At 49.0% G+C, this 22329-nt stretch overlaps 1 protein-coding gene across 2 annotated transcripts in view; it reads right to left on the bottom strand.

The window, feature by feature from the left end:
* Nucleotides 1-3240: 3240 nt before the first annotated feature.
* Nucleotides 3241-22329, bottom strand: part of RAD54L2 (RAD54 like 2) — a 63638-nt gene continuing 44549 nt past the window's right edge. The window contains exons 3-23 of one of the 2 annotated variants that reach the window (XM_080350712.1): nucleotides 22111-22309; nucleotides 20593-20732; nucleotides 18871-19002; nucleotides 18113-18345; nucleotides 17431-17613; nucleotides 17023-17156; nucleotides 15825-16021; nucleotides 14973-15315; nucleotides 14022-14199; nucleotides 13202-13453; nucleotides 12484-12602; nucleotides 12059-12174; nucleotides 10966-11065; nucleotides 10552-10757; nucleotides 9136-9311; nucleotides 8189-8385; nucleotides 7878-8074; nucleotides 7310-7399; nucleotides 6659-6751; nucleotides 5977-6441; nucleotides 3241-3329 (exon numbers count right to left, since the gene is read on the bottom strand). In XM_080350712.1, coding sequence (XP_080206838.1) covers nucleotides 3262-3329; nucleotides 5977-6441; nucleotides 6659-6751; nucleotides 7310-7399; nucleotides 7878-8074; nucleotides 8189-8385; nucleotides 9136-9311; nucleotides 10552-10757; nucleotides 10966-11065; nucleotides 12059-12174; nucleotides 12484-12602; nucleotides 13202-13453; nucleotides 14022-14199; nucleotides 14973-15315; nucleotides 15825-16021; nucleotides 17023-17156; nucleotides 17431-17613; nucleotides 18113-18345; nucleotides 18871-19002; nucleotides 20593-20732; nucleotides 22111-22309 — 3818 coding nt within the window. In that variant the 3' untranslated portion in view covers nucleotides 3241-3261. Of the gene's footprint in view, nucleotides 3330-4863; nucleotides 6442-6658; nucleotides 6752-7309; nucleotides 7400-7877; nucleotides 8075-8188; nucleotides 8386-9135; nucleotides 9312-10551; nucleotides 10758-10965; nucleotides 11066-12058; nucleotides 12175-12483; nucleotides 12603-13201; nucleotides 13454-14021; nucleotides 14200-14972; nucleotides 15316-15824; nucleotides 16022-17022; nucleotides 17157-17430; nucleotides 17614-18112; nucleotides 18346-18870; nucleotides 19003-20592; nucleotides 20733-22110; nucleotides 22310-22329 lie in introns of those variants that run through there. The other variant, XM_080350711.1, reaches the window with a different exon arrangement.

Below are 22329 nucleotides of genomic sequence, written 5' to 3'. Positions count from 1 at the left end.
GGGGCAGAGGGAACCGGGGCCACCCTCAGCTCCCTTCCCAGAATCTCCAGGGCCCTTCTTGCAGGCAGGCATCAGCTCCGAGACACCTTGCAGCTTCCTGTGCAGAAAATGCCTCGCTGTTACTACCTCAAACCCTGCCAGTCCCCAATGCCTCTCCATGTGCCCCACAGGGCACGCTGGGGTGAGAACACGCAGCCTGCACCAGCTCTCCAAGACTCAAAGCTATTTACCCAGCAGAATATTTATTCTCCTTGTTTTCCCCTGGGCCTTAACAATGGCCATTATCAGCAGCAATAATAAGCACAGAGGACAGAGAAGGGGGACAGCTGGCTCTCCCAAGTGGTTCCCTGACAGGCAGCAGCACCCAGCCCTGCCATGGACACCGTGCACCCACCCAGCCTTCCCCAGCAAGCACCGTGCCCCAGCGGGGGCTCGCGCAGGCGCTGCCAAGGTGCTGGTGGAGCCCAAAGGCCGCTGGAGGCAGCAAGACACGGCTGCTTGCTGAGCCCGGGCTCTGGCAACAACGCACCTGGGGTTTGCAGAGATGGCCACACGCAGCCCAGCTCCCATCCACTTCAAGCCACACCGCTTTTTAAAATTTTGACATTCATTTTACCGAAAAAAAGGAAGAGAAGCAACAGGCAGCTATACCAACTTACAATTTATTATTTTTTTTAAAAATGACATGAAACACAAGTAAAAATAAATACATCATATAAACAACAAATTGTTCAAAGTCTCTGTTCTGGGAGATCAGGCGAGCACATCCTGTTCAACAGAGAGAAGAGGGAAGCACATGATCATGCGTGGGGGCAATCGACTGACCCACCCTGCTAGCGACACTCCTCTTTCCAACCACAAAAAGACAGGCCACAAACTAAGGCGGTAGTAAAAAAGAAAGGGGGGGGGGGGGAATAAAAAGAAAAGAACCCCAAAACAACAGAAAACCCAAAATGAGACTCAGTGATGGATTCCTTCAGGCTCCTGTGGATGCGCCAGGGACTCCGGCTCTGAGCCATGTGCCACCAAGATGGGAGGCACAGAGCTGCAGAGGCTGCTCTCCTGCTGCCCCCCACTCGCACCACCGCCCCTTGGAAGCAAGCGCTTGCTCCGCATTGCAAGGAGCCATCATCTCACTGTATCTAGCTGGACTACGTTCCCCTCTCAACCTCTGGTCCCCACCCCAGCCCTCCCTGCCCGCCCCCCGTCCTCCCAAGACTGAATTAACAAAATTCATCCCAGAGTGGTGAGAAACACCAGTTGTGAAGGTATCTGCTGTGCTCGTCCCTTTTGGCCTGGAAGCCACCCACAAAACAACAGCTATTCTCTTGCATCCAGCCATTTGCTGACATAATTACCCCAAAATATACATCATTTATAGTGAAGATCCCGTGGAAATCCCACCCTCTGCTTGATGGAATATTTGTTTTCTGTGAATATCTGCATCCACCCCACTGACCCCCCCAGGCAAACGTGCAGCAGATCACGCCCAGCACAGGCCAGGCTGGGCTGTGTTGCCCACACCCCACAGACTCCCATGATGTCCCAAGAGCTGAGGCGGGGGGTCGAGTGCATCCGCCACAGCTGGTGAGTGGGCAACAAGCCCAGAGAGACAGGGGCCCATGGCGATGGGGGCACACAGCAGCTGCAGCCCTGGCCATGCTTGGGGCACCGTCCCGCAACAGCACCCAGCCCAACTGCCCTCAGGAGTGAAATGTCCCACCCACGGGAAGGGCCAGGGCTGGGTGCCCAGGCGGAGGGCACTTGCGTGTCCCCAAGGTCCCTGCGGCTCTGCCCTGGCCCCTGGGCTGTGCTCAGAAACCTCCCTTAGCGCCCAAAACCCTCAGCAGAGAGACCTGCATGGCTGTCCTCGGTGTCACCCACAGCCCCATTGCAAGCTGGCAGCTGCTCCCCTCTGGTTGTTTGGAGACAGAAATTCAGCAGCAAAAGAATAATTTAACCTGTGCAGGGAAAGCCCCTGTTCCAGGCTCAGGAAAACTGAGACAAGACCCTCTGCAACAGAACCACGTGCTGAAGAAGAAAAAAGCCTGGGAATGGCAGACAAGGGTAAGAGGGAATCCCATGGGAGAGAACTTCAGGGCTCTGAGAGGTCCCCCCACTCAGAAAGCCCCTGGATAACTCACGCAGCTTCTGTGGGGTGGAGGAAATCCTGCCCGCAGCACTGGGGCACAGCAGGTGCCTCCGATTACCTCAGAGCAGCCCCAGTCGCTGCCAGTCCCCATGGCAGCCCTGTGGTCAGGCGGTCACAGCTGTCTCTGCTACCATCTCTCAGCTGAGGCTCTGACAGGGCCCAGGGGACTTGGCCCCTCGTTAAAAGGTGCTCAGGGCTGGTCTGTGGGACAGAGAGGTGCCAGGTGCCCTGCCATGCTCCAGGAGGGCAGCTGGGGCTCCGCTTGGGTGCTTGCTGAGCAGAGACACCGTGCTGTGGTTGCCCCCATCCACGGACATTTGCCAGCGAGAGGAAGTCCCCCACAGCGGGTCGCACCCAGGGGCAGCCACACCACAGAAGGGCAGTGAGGGGTCTCCAAGCCCCCATGGCCACACAGGAGCCAGGAGAGCCCTTATAACCTGCCCTGGTGCCCATGGCACAAAGGATGTGCCCTGCAGCAACCAAGTACCTGCCACCACCAGCTCCTACGGCCACAGGGCCTGGGCTGCGCTGGGGACCCCCAGGAGGACATCAGGTGACAGTGTGGGGACATGCCAGGGCCTGCTCAGGAACCCCCAAGTGCTCTCGTGGCAAGGCAAGGGGCAGAAAAAAGGGTCTGCAGTCACAGGTACCATGGCTGCAGTGCCAGCTACCCTCCAGCTGAACCTTCACGCCTCATCCCAGCACAGAGCCACAGAAAACCCAGTTCAGAGAGGACGCAGGAGGGTCCCTCGGATGAACCTGACAGCTGCCAGCGAGGACCAGGGCTGCAACAGGGCTCTGGCGAGGGGCTGCTCACACTCCGGCCTCCCCCACACACCCGCAGGTCTCGACACTGGCTACTCTCGACAAGGAAAGCCCTTGCCTAGGTCCATTCCCCAAATCCACCGGAAAACCGACAGCCTCACAGGGATGCAACGGACATCAGGGCAAGCTCGTCACACAATCAGTGTCACAGGGTTGTGCACGAGGTGGACACACAGAGCACAGGAGGGCATGACTCACAGACGCAGCACTGTCAAGTCTTTGGAGAAACTTGCATGAACACCATCAGTTAATTTGCTTTGTTACTTTTGTGGGGGGTTTGATTTTTATTTCCATGGTGCATCCAAAGACAAGTTGTCCAGCAGTTTGCTCAGAACCCCTCGGTTTTCAACTCCTAGGATATGTTAAAGAAGAAAGCACTATTTTAATGTTTGTTTTTTTAAAAAAATAATTAAAATAATTTGCATAGCTAAACTGTTGATCTAAGGCTTCTATGAATGGTGTGGTTATGTTTGACAGACAATGTCCATTAAACAGAGAAAGACACTAGGAAAGCCCCATAACATTTTTTATTATGTTTTTGTAACACACGCGTGCATACACCCCCCTCTCTTTCTCTCAGGAAGGGAGGTCCCCTCCTTCCAGCGCCCCTTTGATGGAGGATGTCAGGACATCCTGCCTTTTCCTACACCCACTTGGTCCCAGCGAACACCCATGACCACAGCTTCCACAGCCCACGAGGTCCCCTACAAGCTACCACTGCTCCCAAGTCCCAGCCACACTCCAGGGACATCCCACACAGGTGAGTGCACCTTCTGCCTGGTGACATCCAGCTGTGACATGGAGGTTCCCAGATTTCAGGTCTCCATCCTAACACAGTCACACACAGAGTCATGCACCCCAAGCCCAGCTTCTGCTCAGGATCCCCAGCCCCGAGGCATTTGCTGGCAGGGCCAGGCTCTGCAGGCGGGTGGCAGAGCAGGACTGGGCTCGGTGCCACTCCCTGCGTGGGGACAGGTGCGTCCCCAGCAGGAGCTCTGCCTTCCCACCACCACACACCTCACAACCCTCCTCCTCCTCACTGGGAACAAGCACAGGAGGCTGTAACACACACTCCTCCACCTGCCCCAACGCAGCCAGAGGGCTCCATCCTCCCTCTGCTGCTGCTGCACACCCAGAGCAGCTCTTCCCTGCTCCGGCACGATGCCCCGATGGGGCACATCCAGCCAATGCAACACAGGTCAGCTACAGGCTGCAGAGATCTGCAGCCGGCCCTGCTTCCAGTCACGCTTTGGTCAGCTGGCTGCTTCTCCCCACACAGACAACCCAACAAGCAATCACTGCATGATGGAGGCCAGCATTTTATTTTTTTTAATATGGAAATTAATTTAAAAATAGAAAGAAAGAGTCTCCCAAATAATAAATATTAAGCCTTCATGAAATAAATTAATGTAGAGATTCTGTGCAGGGGGAAATCACTCTGATCACAGATTAAACAGCAACCAACACTGGGTCCCAGTGTCCCTTCCAACCTTCCCCACTGCCTGGTGCAGTGGAGAAGCAGCAGCAAGCCCCCCTGCTGCCAGATCTGGTGGGCCACGGCATGGCGAGACGTGGCCTTCACACAGAATGGCAGGGTCGTGGGGAAGTCACCAGGATTCCCCTCCAATGGCCACCAAGACATCTGGGATTGCTCCCATCATCTGGCACACAGAGCTGGCATCTGAACCCTAGGACCAACCTACCTGGGATGCAACCCTCCAGAAGGGCTGGGGAGGACAGGATCCTCCAAAAGGGTCTGGGGGAGCCCTCACCAGAGCCCTGCCCACCTCACTGCAGCAGGAGCCTGCCTGGAGCCCTCACACTGTTTTCAGGTGAATTTGAAGAAGATGGCAAATCATTTGTGGGGTGTTTTGATTCTTTTTTTTTCTATCCCCTCCCCCTCCCCCTTTTTTTTTTACATCAATCCCGCTGCCCCAACATACACAACACAGAAGCCCCTCTGCACCCTCCCCAGTAAAAATACTTCGTCCCCAAACTCTGCTGGAGATGTCCCCCCCGGCGTGAGAGAAGTTCACAGATAAGGCAGTTTGTGTGAGAGGAAGCTCGGCCCTGCCCGCAGTCAAGCCCAAGCCTCCAGGCCTGAGAAGGGCAGTGGCTTGCAACATCAAACCTCCCTCTTCCAGACAAGACAGAGAACAGAGACAGACAGACAGAGCGTGGGAGGGAGGCACTCCTATGTTTGCATCGCTGCTTCCCTCCTCCCCTGGCTCTTGCTCCACCTGCCCTCACAGGTCCACTCTATCCCCCTCCCATCTCCCAGTCCCTAATAACAATTCAGACCCTTGACAGCTAAAAAACAACAAAACAAAATGAAAAGAACAAAACCACCCCCACACCCTTTGCATCCTTCTCCACCCACTGCTGTGGCCCAGAGGGGAAATCCTGACTCCCAAAAAGGTCCTGCAACTTTTGCCTCCTGGCAGAGCTGAGACCAAGCAGGAGCTGGGCCCATTATTTCCCTGTGATCTCTATAACATCGTCGTCATCTTTGTCCTCGTCATTAGAGCTGCATCCCACCTCTGGGACCTCCTGGGGTTCAAACTGAGGCACCTGGGACCGAAGGAGGCCCCCAGCCGGGTAGCCCGAGTGAGGGGACACGTAGCCAGGGTAGGCAGATGCCATGCTCCTGGGAAGGCTGCTAGGCAAGACGGGGGCTGGGAAAGGAGCAAACATCCTGGGCTCGGGCAGGAGTGACTGCGTGAAGGGAAGCGAGTAATTGGGCAGCATCCCCGTCAGAGAAGGGTTTAGCATGAATGAGGGGATGCTGGCGGTGGCTGAGGTAGCAGCAGAAGAGCTGGCGGTGCCGGCTGTCAGCAGAGGGTCAGTAGTCACAGGGAACACCAGATGAGGGTCTGGGAGTAAATTGGGCAGCTGGTAGTAAGAGGAGCCAGCGCCCATGTACAAGGAGTTTCCTGGTTGGGAGGCAAATGGATGGGTTAGGTTGTGGTTTAAAGAGACAGGAGGCATGGCGAACCCACCAGAGACGGGGTACCCGTGTTCGTAGGGCTGCACGGACGATGGCAACTGGCGCTTCTTCTGCTGCCGGCGGGCTTGCTCCTCTGGAGCTGATGGTGAGGTCGACTTGCGCTTGTTGCCCCGCAAGTCCAACACCGAGTGGGCATCAACATGCTGGCTGGTGGCTGGCAGGGCTGAAGTCACAGTGGGAGCCATGCAGTGAATCCCCACGCGCTGCTCAGCTCCTCGGGCTGCTAAGCCAGGTGCGGTGTCCGTGCGAGCAGGGTGGCCTTGCGCTGCATTGGTGCTGGGAGAGCTGTGCCGGGACTCCCGGGCAGCTGCGGCCTCTGCATACTGCTGCAGCTCACTGATGATCTCAGGGCTGTCAGGGGATATGGGCCGAGTGAGCTCCTCCGTGCTGGGGAGCTGAGGTGATGAGGCACTGTGTCTGCCATTGCTTGTGGACTCCAGCGAAGAGTTCTGGGAGCCTGGGGGTGAGGAGATGGAGCAGGTGAGAAAGACAATCTTGGAGAAAAACCTGAGGGTCAAGAAGCAACAGCAGGAAGGAAGGTGGGGGAATCATGGGAAGATCATGGGGTCAGCTCTGAAGACAGGTGTGATGGAAGGCAGCCAGGGAACAGCACCCCAGACACTGAGGTAGGAAAGCCCTCGAGCGAGCCCCACACGGCACTCACAAACCCCTACCTGAGGCAGCTGCCCGACGGTCTTCATTGCCCTTGGTCTTCCCAGTGGTCCGGATTGCAAAAATCCGCCCATCGCTGGTCCGGATATACGTCCCTGGGACAAAGGCAGAACAACTTCATTCACAGTTTCCGTGTGCCTGTGAGGCTGCCCAGGCTGGACTAGGACAGCGGTGCTGCATAAGGGCAGCCCACAGATTGTGCAGGGGATCGGCAGGGGGCTGTTGCCCCCTTTCTCGCTCCTCATTTCCATCCCTTCAGCTTTCCCAGGTTGGAGCTCATCCCTTCCCAATGTGCTGTCTGTGGGAAATAAGGATCTTCATGCTTGGGACTAAGTTTGTTCTGAGAGCACTGGTAAGTGTTTGGCTACCCCAGTACACAAAGTGGGCGTTTTGAGAATGAGATACCCTACCACAAAGTTCAACAGCTCCTCTCAGAGGCAGGAGCAGCCACAGCTGCAATAGCCCTGAAGCATCAGCTACAACAGCATATCCAAATCATGGGCTGCAACAGAGCCACTGCAAAGTCCAGATCTCCTGCCCTTCCTGTTTCCTTTCCTCTCAAGGGACCGATTCATGCTTTTACACCCCTTTCTTTACCAAGTAGCATCAGCTAGGACCCTATCCCCAAGTCTTACTGTGACAGAGAGACCTACCTTTTGTCCCTCGGATGATGTGGATGCTCTCGCCAGCACTGATTCTTGCCTGTACATCAGTGGATGTGTTTGTACCCGGAATCACAATATCTGGCAATGGGGGAAGGAACAGAACAATGTATGTGAAATTACACACCAGCCACACTCAGGACCAGGGAGGCGAACTACTGAACACCTCTGCTAGCAGTGCAGTTGTCTCTACTACACACTATGCTGGAAGCAAGCCCTGGGTTGAGTTCTGAGCAGCACAGGAAGGCAGCAGAGGCTCCGAGGAAACAAAAGCCATGCAACTCCAGCACAGCATCTCCCCTATCCCAACAGGGGCGACTGGTGACAGTATTGCAGGTCTCCTCATGGGGAGTTCACTCCCAACAGCCTGCCAGGCCCATACTCCTTGCACACCTTGCAGGGTAAGTCCTCCAGGTACAGGGGAACCCCTCGAATGCAGAGAAGCAGTATCAGTGGCTCTGATGCCCATCTGCCCACAGCACACATGGTCATCAACAACTCGCTCCTCAATTCACCGTGGGCATCACAACTCAACTCACTGTAAGCACCAGCAGCTCACCTGTGGTAGTGACAATCTTTTGTACAAGGACACCAGCTCGCTGTAGATAGTTGATGGGGAAGTTGACAGCAGGGTTGGAACTTGAGGTTGATCCTGCACTGCCCATGGGGACGTGCCGGGGCATCATAGGAATGGGTGTGGATTGAACTGGGCGGACGCTTGCCACCGGCTTGTCCTCACCCTTGAGGGCTGGTCGCCTAGTGAGAGAGGAGGGAGGGAAGTGCAGTGCCCCCACTGACAGGGCTGAGCATCCTCTGCCCCATCATTTCACGTCTACAGCATGGGAAGAAGGGGACAAGGCAGGTGCTCACCAGTTCCTCTGGCTAAAAGCAGGGATACTCGTCAGACTCTGGTCACTGGCTGGGTAATACTGTGCGTAGGACGGCCGGGTGTAGGGGACGGATGCTCGCTTTTCCTCCTCATAGCTCTTCTTGGCTGCTTTCTTCTCTGCCTTGGTCAGCTTGTGCTCCTTCCGGTCGATCAGCAGTGACTCATGTTGAAAAGGCTCCTGCAACCCCACAGCACTGAGGCTTTGACAGCAACACACCACAAGAGGGAACCAACATGCCCCAAATGGCAGCTACCTGATCCCTGCACCAGCACTGTCTCCATACCTGGCTGGAGCAGGGAAGAGGGGAGCTGGGAGGCAGAACTGGTCATGGCAAAGCATGTGTGGGGCAAATGTGATCAAGGCTCAGCTTGAAAAGTGACAGAGTCAGCTAAGCCATCACTCACCATCACTAAGCCTGTCCATCACTTACCACAAGCACACAGCGAAAAATGCCAGTCAACGGGCAGGCAAAGAGCACAAGCATGGAGCCTGCTGAGATGTCACAGAGCCACCAGAGCCCTGTGGCACCTGGCCACAGTCCCACTCTGCAGCACTACCCTGACAGGGACACTCTTCATAATGCAGGCAAGTGCTGGCTGTCCCAGCTTTATTTTAAAGTCACCCCAGGAAGACAGCTTGCAGCAAGCTGGGATGTACCACTGCCACCTTCCCACCCAGCAGCAAGTTGAAAACAGTGCCCTACAACCGGCCCCCAAATCTGTCCAGGACAGACATGGTTCTAAATGTGCAGAAGATATTGTGGGGAAGGGCAGGGCTCTTAGAGCCCTCTCTGAAGGATTTTTTACCTATTCCCACCAGCACACAGATGTGTCCTTCTTGCCACCATGTCCCCTTCAAACAGCCAGACTCTTCCAGATCTCCTCCTGCCTGTGCATGTTGTGCCAGCCAGGAAGCAGGTTGCCTTACCTTGGTGATGAGGTGAGGATACTTGAGACAGGCTAATTGTAGAACAGACTCCTTCATCTTGCTTGGATTGAGGGAGAGCTGAGCAGGGTTGGATTCCTCTTCCACAAAATGCAGCAGGTTCTCCACTTCTCGTCGGGTGAAGTTCAGCACTGGGTTCAGATCATCCACCACCCGATCTGGAAAAGAGAGTGAAAAGAGTGGTACTGTTGCCTGCTGCCCTTCCTACACTCCTGCCCAAATACAGCTCCGTCCTTGCAATCTGCCCAGTCCTCAGAAGCCTTCTGTATATGTCAGGGCAGGGAGAAAAATCATCAGCCATGTTCAGAGATGAGCCTGTTTGACCAAGTCAGGCTGACAAACACCCTGCGCTCCACACTGCACAGCAATGCAGTGCAGGTCATGGAGCTCCTGGCATGCAGGAACTTGAGGCTAATTATGGCTGGTGCCCCATCACACATCTCAAGGCTGAAAATGTACAAGCTCTGGGACAGAATGCAGCCACATCAGTATGTGCCCTCCCACAAATCCCACCAAAAATGCTCAAGTTAATAACCAGGTGTTGCAATTCACAGAACTCTATTGTGTCAAAAGCTCAGAAATTCACCGTCCCCCTCTCACAAGAGCCTGAAAGTTTTCCCCAGATGTTCCTTTCTACACACAGGGCAAACAGGAGCACATGGAGAAAATACCCTCCATGATCCTCCTAGGAGCCAGAGGACTCCAGCTCAAGTGCAAGACAGCACACTGAGCCAATCATGCTGGGCTGCTGCCTCTGGAGTTGGGTTTTGAGACAAAGGATGCAGGCAGCAGAACTCTTTTTGGGTCACCACAACCCTCAGTTGCACGCTCAACAAGAGCAGCTCAACAGCTGGCACAAGTCAGCACAAAAGATACTTTTGTTATAAGGAGAACTCAGAACTGGAATTAATTAATTATTATTGGCTCCTAAGTAAGCACTATCAGTAAAAGGTGTGTGTATATATATATATATATATAAAAATTTGGTCATTTTCCCTCTCTTGCTGTTGGAGAGACGGAGGTATAGAGCTTTTGAATAAGTAATGCCCAGTTTAAGACAAGTAGCACCCAGGCACAGGATGAGCACCCCCAAGTCTCCAGTCTCTTACAGTAACCAGAGGAGTAGCAAGGAAGACAACTGGCTATGCACTAGTCTGGCAGCGCATCCCTTCGGCAGAAGGCCAGCTCTACAACACTACTGCTCTGCCCTGCATTTCTTACAGGGTCTCATGTCACTGTCAACTCATAACATCAAACACAGCCCAAAGATAACATGCCTGTTATTTCTTTGGCTGTTTGATTTTCAACCTTAAAAAACATTACAAATCCCAAGGAAACAGGACTTGAAGGAGCCAAAAGGAGTGAAAGCCAAGAGTGGAGCACCATATCCACACTTACCTGACATGCCCTGCTTGGAGATCTGACGGTCGTAGATCTTCTTCTCAAGGGTGTAATCAGAAACCAGTCTGTAAATGTGGCATGGCTTCTTCTGCCCGTAGCGGTATACTCGGCACACGGCCTGTGCGTCATGGCATGGGTTCCAAGAAGCGTCAAACACCACCACTCTGTTTGCTCCTATGAGGTTGACACCCAAACACCCAGCACTGGAAATTAAAGGCAAATTTCAAATTAAAGGCAAATTTCAGACTGCTGCCTTGGCCAATTTTCAGAGTTTCTAGGCATAGTCATCACACTATCATCCCACAGAGTCTTGAGAGCACACTACAAAGGAATTTAAGAATTGAAAACCCATATGCACACAGAGCTCCAGCATGAGTCCTCCACTGCAGCCTTCTGCTCCAGCCAACTTACCGTGTGGACAAAAGGAACAGCCAAACAGAGGTGTTACTGGGGTCATTGAACTGGTTAATCAGCCGCTCCCTTTCCGAGGCAGAGGTGCTGCCATCCAGTCCTGAGAAGAAAAAAGGACACGTTTGGAAGTTCTGTATGTTCGGAAGAATCTCATGAGAACAAACCCACTTCCTAAATACTGAATTTGGTACTGGTTTCCAACCAGTTCTAGGTCTTCCTCAAGTCATGCACTCTAGGAACTCCACTGGACCATTCTGCATCTCTAATTTGCCCTGCCAGACAGGTGCAATGCAGCCAGCCAGGTTGGGATTTGTTCAACTGAAAGATCAAGCAAAACATTACTCAAGCTTGGCAAGGCCAGGACTGGGAGTACTACAATGCACCTAGCACATTTAGGCTCCATTTTAGGCAAGAGCAGCAGGCACAAAGGCCTCATGTATGCTAGAAGCTCAAGGAACCAAGCAAAAGCAAAATTGTGAAAGCCTTTGGCAAAACCCCATAGACTGGATCTGAGCACAGAGAGTGGTGGTTTAAAGGAATGCAGAGGGGTGTCACGTCCCTGTTCCTGGGCAGCAGCTTGCTTCTGGCAGCTCAGCAAAAATCAGGGACACCGTAATCTACCCCTCCTCTCAGTCCTGGCCTTTAAAGTAGCCACACAAAGCAACAACCCATGCCAGAACAAGATTTAAAGCTGAGAAGAGAGGAGGAGGAATTCAAAGCCCCAGGCTAAGGAAAGCACTCCACAGTGATTCTGGTTTGGAAAGCAAGATCTAGAAAATAGCCACATAGGAAGCAAAAAGTATCTTCTAAAACTTAAAAAGTGCTGGTGTGTGAGATGTTAAAGGTGTCTAACATCTTCTGAGTAAGATATCAAAAATATTTAGAAGTTATCAGTTGCTATCAAACTGGCGTTGCCTTCCCAAGCAACTAAAGCAAGAACAATCTGAAAGAGGTTCCATCAGAAAAATGTTTCAGAAGAGCATTTTCACACCCAGGGACAACTACAAGAAGATGGTGGGTGACTTTCTAGAATTAGTCCATCATGGAGGGTCAAACAATGTCACACCAAAAGAGGAGGATTGGCTGCACTCACTGTAATAGTTGATGTTTCGGACCCAGTTGTGAACTCCTCCATCTGAGCCTGGAGGACCTGGCATTGGTCTCTTTGCCAAAAACTCTTCAATGACAGATAAGGTGGACAAGCTCTGGCTGCAAAACCAAGATCTCTGTTCAGGAGAAAGCCCCCACAGCAGCAGAAGTAGCGTATGAGAACTCTTCCCCAACCATGACAGCATTGACAGCTGTCAAACCCTGTTTGTGGCAGCACACCTCTCACTGGTGAAATCAATAGTGGCAGAAGTTTAAAATTCACAGAGGAAAAGTAGGATCTAATATAACAAAGGAGAAAAGGGAAACTGCCACACCATTCATCCCATGTAACAACTTCCTACTATCAGGAAGGGTCCAACTACTCAAGCATTTGGTGAGTGTAGGATCAGCTGTTGATACTTTGCTTACCTGAAGACTAAGATCTTGTCTCCAAGCTTCACACTTTCCTCAATTAGGTGGAACAGTAACACCATCTTGGGTGAGTTTTCCAAGACTCCCATCTGGTAATCACACAAGATGTCTTTGGCCTACCGAGAAACAGGAGACTATTATAGGTGGAATTGCTCATTCCCTATTTAGTTCAACATCCCTGTCTCACGGTGAGAGAAATGAGTCATTGCAGAGAGATTATCTACACCCAGTCAGGCCAAGGTGACAATGTCCTGCTGCTACCTCCCATTCCAGAATGACAGACTTCTTGGAGTATGGATGAATGAGTATCGTCTTAACCTCTCATGACTTTCTACTAGAGCTCAAGACCTCTCCTCCAGCCCACTAGATTTACTACCATCTTATCTAGATTAAACTTGAATCTAACACATTTTTAGAAGAAAAAAATCCACAGCCTTTTTGGTCAGATGAAAACAATGGTATAAAAGAGTGCCACCTGCACTCCTGCCTCACGAGAGTCCCAAAAGCCTTTCCCAGCACCATGCAGAGATACTTATCAAGATGCTCTGTGGTAGAAAAAAATGTAAGAGAAATCCCCAACTCTTAAACAAAAGAGTATTTTCTCTGCTTTAGTTCAGAAAACTGCCCTAGCAAAAAGAGGTACGGTCTTCCAAAGTATCTAGCCTATGTTTATCATAACTTTCCACATAAAGAGGTTTCCAGCAGTGGTACTCACCCACTCATACGTAACAACCTGATTTGCCCTCTCCTGAAAAGGGTTGAAGCCAACGCTCTGGAGGAACTTGCTATTGGTAGCTTCTGCAACTGGTGATGCCAAAGTATTATTCTCTGTTTTGACTTTAATTCCCTGAGGCTGGCAGCGGGAATTTGTATTTGCTGTGCTAAGGTCATCCACGTCCAAATCCTGCTCGTTTGCCAGATTCTCCTTTTGCAGAGCTTCATATAACACATCTGGATGGTTCCAGATCTGAAGAGGTCAGAAGAGAAAGTGGTTAGGCCTGCGCTTGCCAGTGATTGTGGACTGAAAGCCCCCACAGCTATTCAAAGGAAAGAACTAATACTTTGATCATCTCCTCACCATCCCCACATGGAACTGTGAAGCACTGCAGAGAAAACCAGTCTGCATTAAGGTAGTGAAAACAGAAATCAGGGCTCTTCCATGACACAAGGTATAAATCACCTTAACCAAGGCTCTCCTGACTTTAAAACTGCCAAATTCTTTCCTTGAAAACAAAACAGAAGGCCTCTGCGCACCCCACCGAGGAAGCTGCTTGTTTGGTAAATGGTTAAGGTATGAGCCCAGTGCTGGCTCAGCTGATGGCTGCAGATTTCTTGCACGAATTTGAAAAAGACATTTAAAATCCCTGCACCCCAGTTCTGGAAGTGGGGATAACAATTCTGCTGGGCTATTGCAGGGCACTCTGGGGACAGAAGATGCACCTGGCCAGCCACACTTTTATCTCCTGCTTTCACTTGTATTCCTGCCTTTCCCTTGCATACCAGAATATTTCTTTGTAGCTCCTGTCAAAACCTACCTTGCAACAGACACAGAAAGCTTTGAGTGGGTTCAGTCCCAGCCAGCCACTGTTGCCTGCGTCTCGGAACCGGTTCATGAACTCCGTATAAAGGGCCCGTTGGATCTTTGAAAGACGTACCAAAATGACATGTTCTTCCTTAGACGGGAGTTGAACCTTCAGCACATTGTGGCCTCGCCTGTGGATGAAATAAAGAAAGAGATAAATAGAGGGAAGGGAATTTCCCAATCCAATCCAATCCAATCTCTCTGTGGCTGCATGTAGGGTAAGATTTCGACTTCTTGCCCACCTGGCTGCAGGGAGAAAGACCTCCAGTTGCTTCTCTAACACACAGTGTTTCTGAGATACTCTTGCTGCTGCCAAATACCAACTATAAGCACAATTACAAAGACCTGAAATGTTAAAATCTTCTAGCACAAGTTACAATGTTAAAAAAGGGATTAAAGTCCTGTTTTCCATGGCAGCTGAAAAACAGAAATAAGAGTCCAGAGTGGTGAAGACCTTATAACTCTCTGCAACTATCAGAAAGGAGGTTGTAGTGAGGTGGGAACTGGTTTCTTCTCCCAGGTAACAAATGATAGGATGAGAAGAAATGGCCTCAAGTTGCACCGGGGGAGGTTTTGATTTGGTATTAGGAAAAATGTCCTCACTGTAAGGGCTGTCAGGCATTGGAACAGGCTGTTCAGGGAAGTGGTGGAGCCACCATCCCTGGAGGGGTTTAAAAGACATACAGATGATGTTCTCAGGGACATGGCTTAGAGGTGGACTTGGCAGTGCCAGGTTAATGGTCAGACTCAATGGTCTTATGGGTCTTCTCCAACTAAATGATTCAATGACCCTATAAAGCAGCACGATTAGCTGTACTGCATAAACTCAGTGAACAAGCAGGCTAATTTGGGATAAAGGAGCTGTCTGCATGGAATACACCACTGAGAACCCCTGTGGACTCACCGCTGTACAAAGCCTTCCAGCAGGCTATGCAGGACATGACTGCGATACCTCATGAGACGGACATCTTGAGGGGTGCTGTCAATACACTGCCCATTCAGGATAGGGCGCTCAAACATGTTGCTGAATTCCTGCCGTGAGCCTAGAAAGTCAGGTCGGACAAAGTCTACCATACACCAATACTCAATGAGGTTGTTCTGGAGTGGGTAGCCAGTCAGCACCACCCGCCGGCGGGAGCGGATGTTCTTCAGGGCCTGCGAAGTGCTGGCATGGCAGTTCTTTATCCGATGTCCCTCATCACAAATAACCACATCTGGGCCAGGGCGAGACAAAGCTTTCTCAATCCCTGAGGACAAGGAACATTAAGTGTTAGTTAGAGATGAACAAGGCAAAGTTCTGGGTTTATATGGTCACCAACTTCACAAAAAGAGGGGTAGCTCTGAAAGACAAAAAAGCAGTATTCGAGGCTGATTCAGGAAATAAAATGTGATGACACTAGCTCCAATTTAGCATAATATGGTGATGACCAAGCATGACTGTCCCTTGATTTCACTCAATGACCTGCATTGCATCAAGTTGGTTGTCCTGCATCAGCTCAGACTAGCAAATCTCACACAGACAAATCCCCAAGTTGGGAGTACAGACTTCAATGCTTACTTGCACCTATTGCAAGAAATGAAAGACTCAACCGAAGCTCAACAACCTTCTGTCTCCAAAGACATAATCCTATCCAGCAAAGTCTGCTCATGTCAGGGATGCTAAAAGCATGTTACTGGTTGTCTCCCTGTGCCGCCAGAGTTGACAGCCAGCTGGACAACGGGATCACATTCTCTCTCTCAAGGCCTGGCCTCCCACCTTTCAGAAGCTCTTGCTGTCGGTCTTCCTCATCCAAGTCAATAATGACAGGGCCAGTTTGTTTTTTTGTTTTCTTCTTTCTACCAGTGGCAAAAGACTTCTTCAGTGAGAGGAGACGGTACATCTCATATCCCATCAGCAGTACACCACCTTCTATCACCCAGTCGTTCACCACTTTCGCACGTGCAGCTGTTGTCCTGCAAAACAAGCAAACCAATCAACAAAACAACCTATAAGCTTTCTCCCCAGTTTCACTTTGAACCAGTGGATAGGAGTCTGATGAGAAAAAAGACCAGTTCAATTAATCAAAGCACTTTCTCACATCAAACCAGAGAGAAGAATACAATGAAGTTTTTTTAGGAGACAATCTGGCAACAGAGGAAAAGAAAAGAAGTCTTTTATGTTCCACAAGTAGCAGGGCTGAGAATGACAAATTCTTACAGGAACTGAGCTGTAGAAGTTTGTCATGTACAAAAGTATAACAAACTTGAGAGCATCCTTTTTAAAGAGCCGTTGAGGACACTGCATCTACAAAAAACATTTTCAGAACAATCTGCTATTGTGCGTGGTTATCATAATTCAATTATCTCTTGGTGTTGTCTCTTCTAATGCTACTGTCCTTCAGTTATTCCTTCCCTGCTAGCCTGTTCAGAATTTGTGCAGATCAAGACACTGTCTGCACTCATTCCTCCCGGAGCACATCAGATCCCATCCAACAGTAAACACATGGCATCAGCAGATTCAAAGTACATTCTACCCAGAAGGTGAAGACCTCAACATATAAGGGTATAAAAATAGCTGATGAACTGAGAGTTCCCTAGAATCTCTTCACTGTTCTGATCCAGGCAAGAAAAATGACTCAGAAAGAAGCAGAGATCCACAAGCCAAGAATACACTCCCCACGAGGCTGTAACTGCAATCACCGATTTCTCCTTTCTGGACAAGGAAGCTTTGTATAACTTGCCAGAATCCCTCAAGGACAACACAATTCACAGAAAGTTACAGCATTGGATAGAGGAATCCCTGAATGTGTGAAAAATCTCAGGAAAGAAAACCATCCACAACGAATGCTGGGTGGGAAAGATCTGGGAGTCGAGGGCACAGAATCAGCCCAAACTAAACAGTCTGCAACAACAATTCTGATAACAGTTCCATAAGATGCAGTCAAAACGGCTAAAGGGCTTTTACTGAAACCTACTTGTGTTCATCATTCAGGATATGGACTTTGAAGGTGCGGGGCTGGACCTCTTTGGAGTTATAATCAGCAGGAAGGTTTTCAGGCGCTGGGAGCCACATGTTGAATTCTGCTAGCCAGTTTTGGAGAGTATTCACCTGAAAAAGTTAGCCATGGAAGGTTTAAAAACCCAAATGAGTCACTTGGGATTTTAATAGCAAAAATGAGAATAGGGAATGACACCCAGCTGTGCCCAGACAGATGGAGCAGACCACAGCATGCAAACTCAGGGACACAGGGAATGAAGGCAGGAGAACAGCAGCAAGGGTATGACAGAGCTTGACATAAGACAGGACACTAATCAGTCTTCTCTATGCAAAGAAAGAAGTTATGCAGGCAGCCCCTCAGCCAACCCTTCATGTGGCTACTTACCGGTACAATGGCAAGAACAGTCTTTGCTTCCGTGTGCCGAAAAAGTACATCCAAGAAAGAGATGACCTGTATGGTCTTGCCCAGGCCCATGCTATGTGCTAAAATACACCCAAACCCACTGCTGGTTTTAAATCTCTCCAAGGACTCGACCAAGTTGTCATACAAGAATCGGATTCCACCAATCTAGAGAGAAAGATAGAAAAGGTATTAGAACAGTGGGAGGAAAAAAAACCAATATGGGTATGTATTTACAGAGTGGCAAGTACATTAAGATCGCCTAAACCATGAAAACATAAAAGGGATGTTTCCATTCACTACAGCACACTAATCTAAGGAAGGTTCAGAAAATCAATATTTTTTAGATACTCATAAAATTTCCTGAGAATATAATAACAAAATCAAAATTCATTTGTAGCCAGAGAATCTGAATTTGGGGTTTTTATTTTGTTGATAAATATAATTTTATTTTTAAGATGTTCATGTAAATACATAAAGGTCTGACAATAACAACAGCCAGTTATACATAGCCCTGGCCTTCCTTTAATTTGTCCTTATCACTTGACTGTCCACAACAGCCACCATCATAATCAGAGTGGCCACAGAGCTCACCAAGGAAGTTCTGCTGAGATTACAAGGTGGACTCGCCTGAATGCATCCCATTTTCAAGGCTAATGAAGCCTACCTGATGAGGTTTTACTGCATGTGCAAGCTGGGGAGCCAGGAAAATGTCCTCCTCATTTGGTGGATGATTAATGTTGACAATGACTTGCCCCAGAGCATCTGACTGATTTAAGGCATCATTCACGTGAGAGCCACTGCTCTCTTCACTGCCATCCTCCTCCCCTTCATTGCCAGAGTCACTGCTGTCCACAATTTGGAGGGCATCATCCTCTCCTGAACTCAGCTCAATCACTTCTGTAAAGTTGCCAAACAGAACAAGACAGTTTCTGTAAGTGTTTTACATTCTCCTCCATACACCCGCCTAATTCCCAAACCTAGACACATGTTTTATCTGTTGATACAATGCCTAAGAACCACCAAGAAAAACAGGCAGGAGTACTCTACTGGAGTGGTATAAAGGAGTCAGGTTAGAACCATTTGGGACAAGGGACACAAAACCCACTTTCAGTTGCAGATCTGAATACTTAGATGCTCATTTTATACACAGCAGATGATGCCACATCTCACGTAAGCACTCTTCAGCAGAGCACTGAGCAAAATTAAGTGCATTTATAAAACAGAAATAAACACAAGTTCACAAGAGTGCCTGACAGGCCAGGTTACAGATGTCAGTTTAGGACTCAAAGGCCAGAACTGGCCATATATTTGAAAACCAATAAGCCTACAGAAATCTGAAGTTATTCACAACTGGAGCATTTGACTAGATGAAAATGGGAGGCTTGTGGCTAAATAAACAGTCTGAGGCAACTGGTCACTTACCATCTTTAATGCTATTTTTTCCTTTAGCATCATCCTCACTGCCACTGCTGGTACTATCCAGGCAGATCACTTCCTCAGCCAGGACCTGCGAGGGGAGCTGGGCAGCCTCTGCTGTTCTGAAAACGATGTCCTCTACAAACATAAATTACAAACAGTAAGTAATTCATAATAATGGAGAAGGAGACAAAATTGCTCAGAAACCAGACAGTAATTCCTTCTACTTTTGCTCCAATAACTTAGCCCTGGAATTTTCCATAACAGACTCTCACTGTCTACAGTACTGCTGTGACTCAGCTTCCTGGGTCACAATCTCCTTCTTTCTCAATATGCCAAAACAATAGCCCATTGCTGACGGCACCCTCTCTATTGCATGCCCTGGCTGTGGCACAGTGACCATGCAACATGCTAAAGTCCTCCCCCTTTTTTTTTATTAATTCTTTTTGGGGGGAGGTTTCAGAAATAAAAGCTATTTTTCATCCAGCTGAGAAAGTATCAACTGCTGAAGGGAGGATAATTGCTCTTTGTTAGTAGGGACACTGCAATAATTACATCCCACATATCATAAATGACCTTTGTTGATCAAGACCGTTTGTTTGTATGTATGTTTAAGCATTGCCATGTGGAGAGAGAGCCTTACTCAAAAGGGCCAAATAAGCACCACTGCAGCGAGTCAGCAAGCAATGATGTTCTTCTGGGGAAGCAACCTACTCTGCAGCATTTATTAGTGTTTTAAGTAGCTTTTATTCCTTTCTCCCCCATGTAAAAATGTTTTGAACACTTGTACTTAAGGGTGAATAGACATTTTGTCAAGAGGCAAAGCCAACTCAAGAACTCTGTACCCCTGACACAGCTTCTAGCTGCACTTCTCTGCCCTTTACACCAGTCTGAGAGGCTGTGCTATCAACTAGATCCCTGAAATCATCAAGGTTAGAAGACAATGCAAGATGACATATTGCCCAGAAGACACAACCATTTATAGTGCCTGATGTTTCACTACTTGCTGAAATGTGCAAGAAAGGACGAGGTTACATCATGAACATATGTGCATCCAGTCTAACATCATGAACATACACATACATCCAGTCTATTGTTCCGCTGTCCCTACTACCAGACCCATGCGTTACCAGACCATTCACAGTTCAAATATGATCTGGACCAAGGACATGACATTTCTGTCAAGTCCGTTTGTTTAAGCTCCATACCACTTCAAAAGACATGAGAGACCTGTTCCAGCATCCCACTTAACCACAATTAACTTGTCAAAGTATCTTCAACAGAAGTTACTGGGCACCTTTCACCATGCAGCATCTTGATTTAGAACTAGCTCAGATGTGGAAACGACCACACTGAACCAAAAAGTGCTTTGATACTGTTTTTTCAAGAGTTTACACTTGAAAGTCCAATCGTAGAATGGTCTGGGTTGGAAAGGACCTTTAAAGCTCACCTAGTCCAACCCCCTTTGCTCAGAGCCCTGTCCAGCTTGGTCTGGGATGTCTCCAAGGATGGGGCACCCACCACCTCCCCGGGCAACCTCGGCTAGGGTTTCATCACACTCATCATAAAAAGTTTCATATAACTAGTTCTTATAACTAGTCTGAATTTACCTTCTTTTAGTTTAAAACCATTACCCCTTGTCCTATTATGGACAAGCATGGCAGTACCTTCCTCATTCAGCTTCTATCCTTAAACATCTTGCTTCGGGTGGCATCTCCCTATGCTTACCAGGAAGAAACTCCAGGGGTACAGCTGGGATAGTGGCTGGATAATCCTTCCGCTGCTGCTCTAGCCGTTTCCTTCTCTCCAACTCTTCCTGCTGGGCTGCTTTTGTCACTGCTTCCAGTTGGTCCTCACGCAACAGCTTTCTGGACACAGGAGCCAATAGATTTGGTTACAGTCAAACAATTTCTTCCAAAAACCTGAACAGCTATAGAGTTGTCTCAAAAGATGACTGACAAGCTCCAGGTAGTCTGTCAGCGACACAGACTAGGAACATAACTGTCAAAAGCTATAGACAAATTCTACAGCTACTTCAAGACTGTGCTTCCCAACTATAGGTAACACTAATATTACTCAAATAAAAACCAAAAGTTTGACAGAAGGAAAATAATGAAAGGAAGAAAAATGTGAGTGGGTAAGCTTAAGCTAGGTTATCATACACTAGCTCTTCTATCTGAAATGATGTTACTTATTGCTTTGCAGTTTATAAACAGAAAATGCACAAAGTCATGCAAAGAAGATATGAGAGGCATTCCCCCCCAAAAGCCATCACTGATTCTACTGTGAAGTAGTACTTTCAGGAACTAGGACTTGTAAGGGCTTTAACAATTGTTTCAAAGGATGCTCTCAAATTACCTTACTTTTACAGGTAATTTTCATTGCTTCCAAAAGTTGCTGTTCCCCTACTTCAGTTTCACATGTGCAACTCTAGAAATGAAGGCTCTTCTGCTACGTGAGAGGTTCAGTACAAGCAGGAGTGAAATCCTGTTCCCTCAAACCAGCCTTTAAAATTACCCAACCCCACACTGCAGGGACATCTCCTCCATCCTAATGAAGCCTCCATTTACAAAGCCTACTGAACGCATGTTCCTTCAGCTATAAGAAAAATCAATCTGCACAAGCTTAAACACGAAGCAAAGACCACCAGCACATCACATACAAGGCCAAAGAGTCACTTGCTGCCACAGGAGCTCCTGTGAGTATTTTAGATCCCCTTGAACAAAATTTCATAGTTAACTACCACCTCACAACCTGTCCCAGAATATATGTGGTGAATTGCACAATCAAACAATTACTGCTTTATAAAATTCAGGTGACACTGGTTGCCAATATTTCAGTCACCAGTCACAGCACCAGCATTCCTACCAACAAGTACTGGGGATAGTAGAGGGTGTTTGCAATAGGATCCTCATCAGCAGATATCTGAAACTGGATATTTACTTAATGGTTGTGCTGTTTTTCAATTGCATGTCTTAAAGCCAGCAGCAAGGACACAATTTTTGCAATAAATTCCATAACCAAATATTTGCTCTTCTGAAATACCAAAGAACTCCGCACCCACATGCAGCACTCCAATCTGAGAACATACTACTCCCACTGGTGAAATCCTACAGTTTTGGAAAAGAAAAGCCATCTGGTTTGCCAGCAGTGGCAAAACGTAGCTCAGAAGCAAAGTCCAGAGATTCTGTTTTTGCTGAAAAGGCTATATAGGACCCTTGCTCCTTCCGTCCTGCTGCTGCTTACCTTATGTTCCTCCGCATGTGAGACGGTTTCTGAGCCCTCTTCTTTTTGGTGTCCTCAGAGGCCAGGCTCTTGTGCTGGTTCTGCAAGAGTCGCTCTGCCCGCTCACTCTGAGATGAGGTAGTTGAAGTAGAGCGCTGCCATTCTCCATCCTCTGTGTGTTCCACATGGTCACTGCTGAACACGGCTTCCTGGGGTTGGTCTGAAAAGAGAAGGAGGTAG

Source organism: Nesoenas mayeri, assembly GCF_963082525.1.
Source record: "Nesoenas mayeri genome assembly, chromosome: 10".
Classification (NCBI taxonomy): Eukaryota; Metazoa; Chordata; class Aves; order Columbiformes; family Columbidae; genus Nesoenas; species Nesoenas mayeri.
The sequence above is the reverse complement of the archived record's forward strand: the minus strand, read 5'-3'. Positions and strand labels throughout refer to the sequence as shown.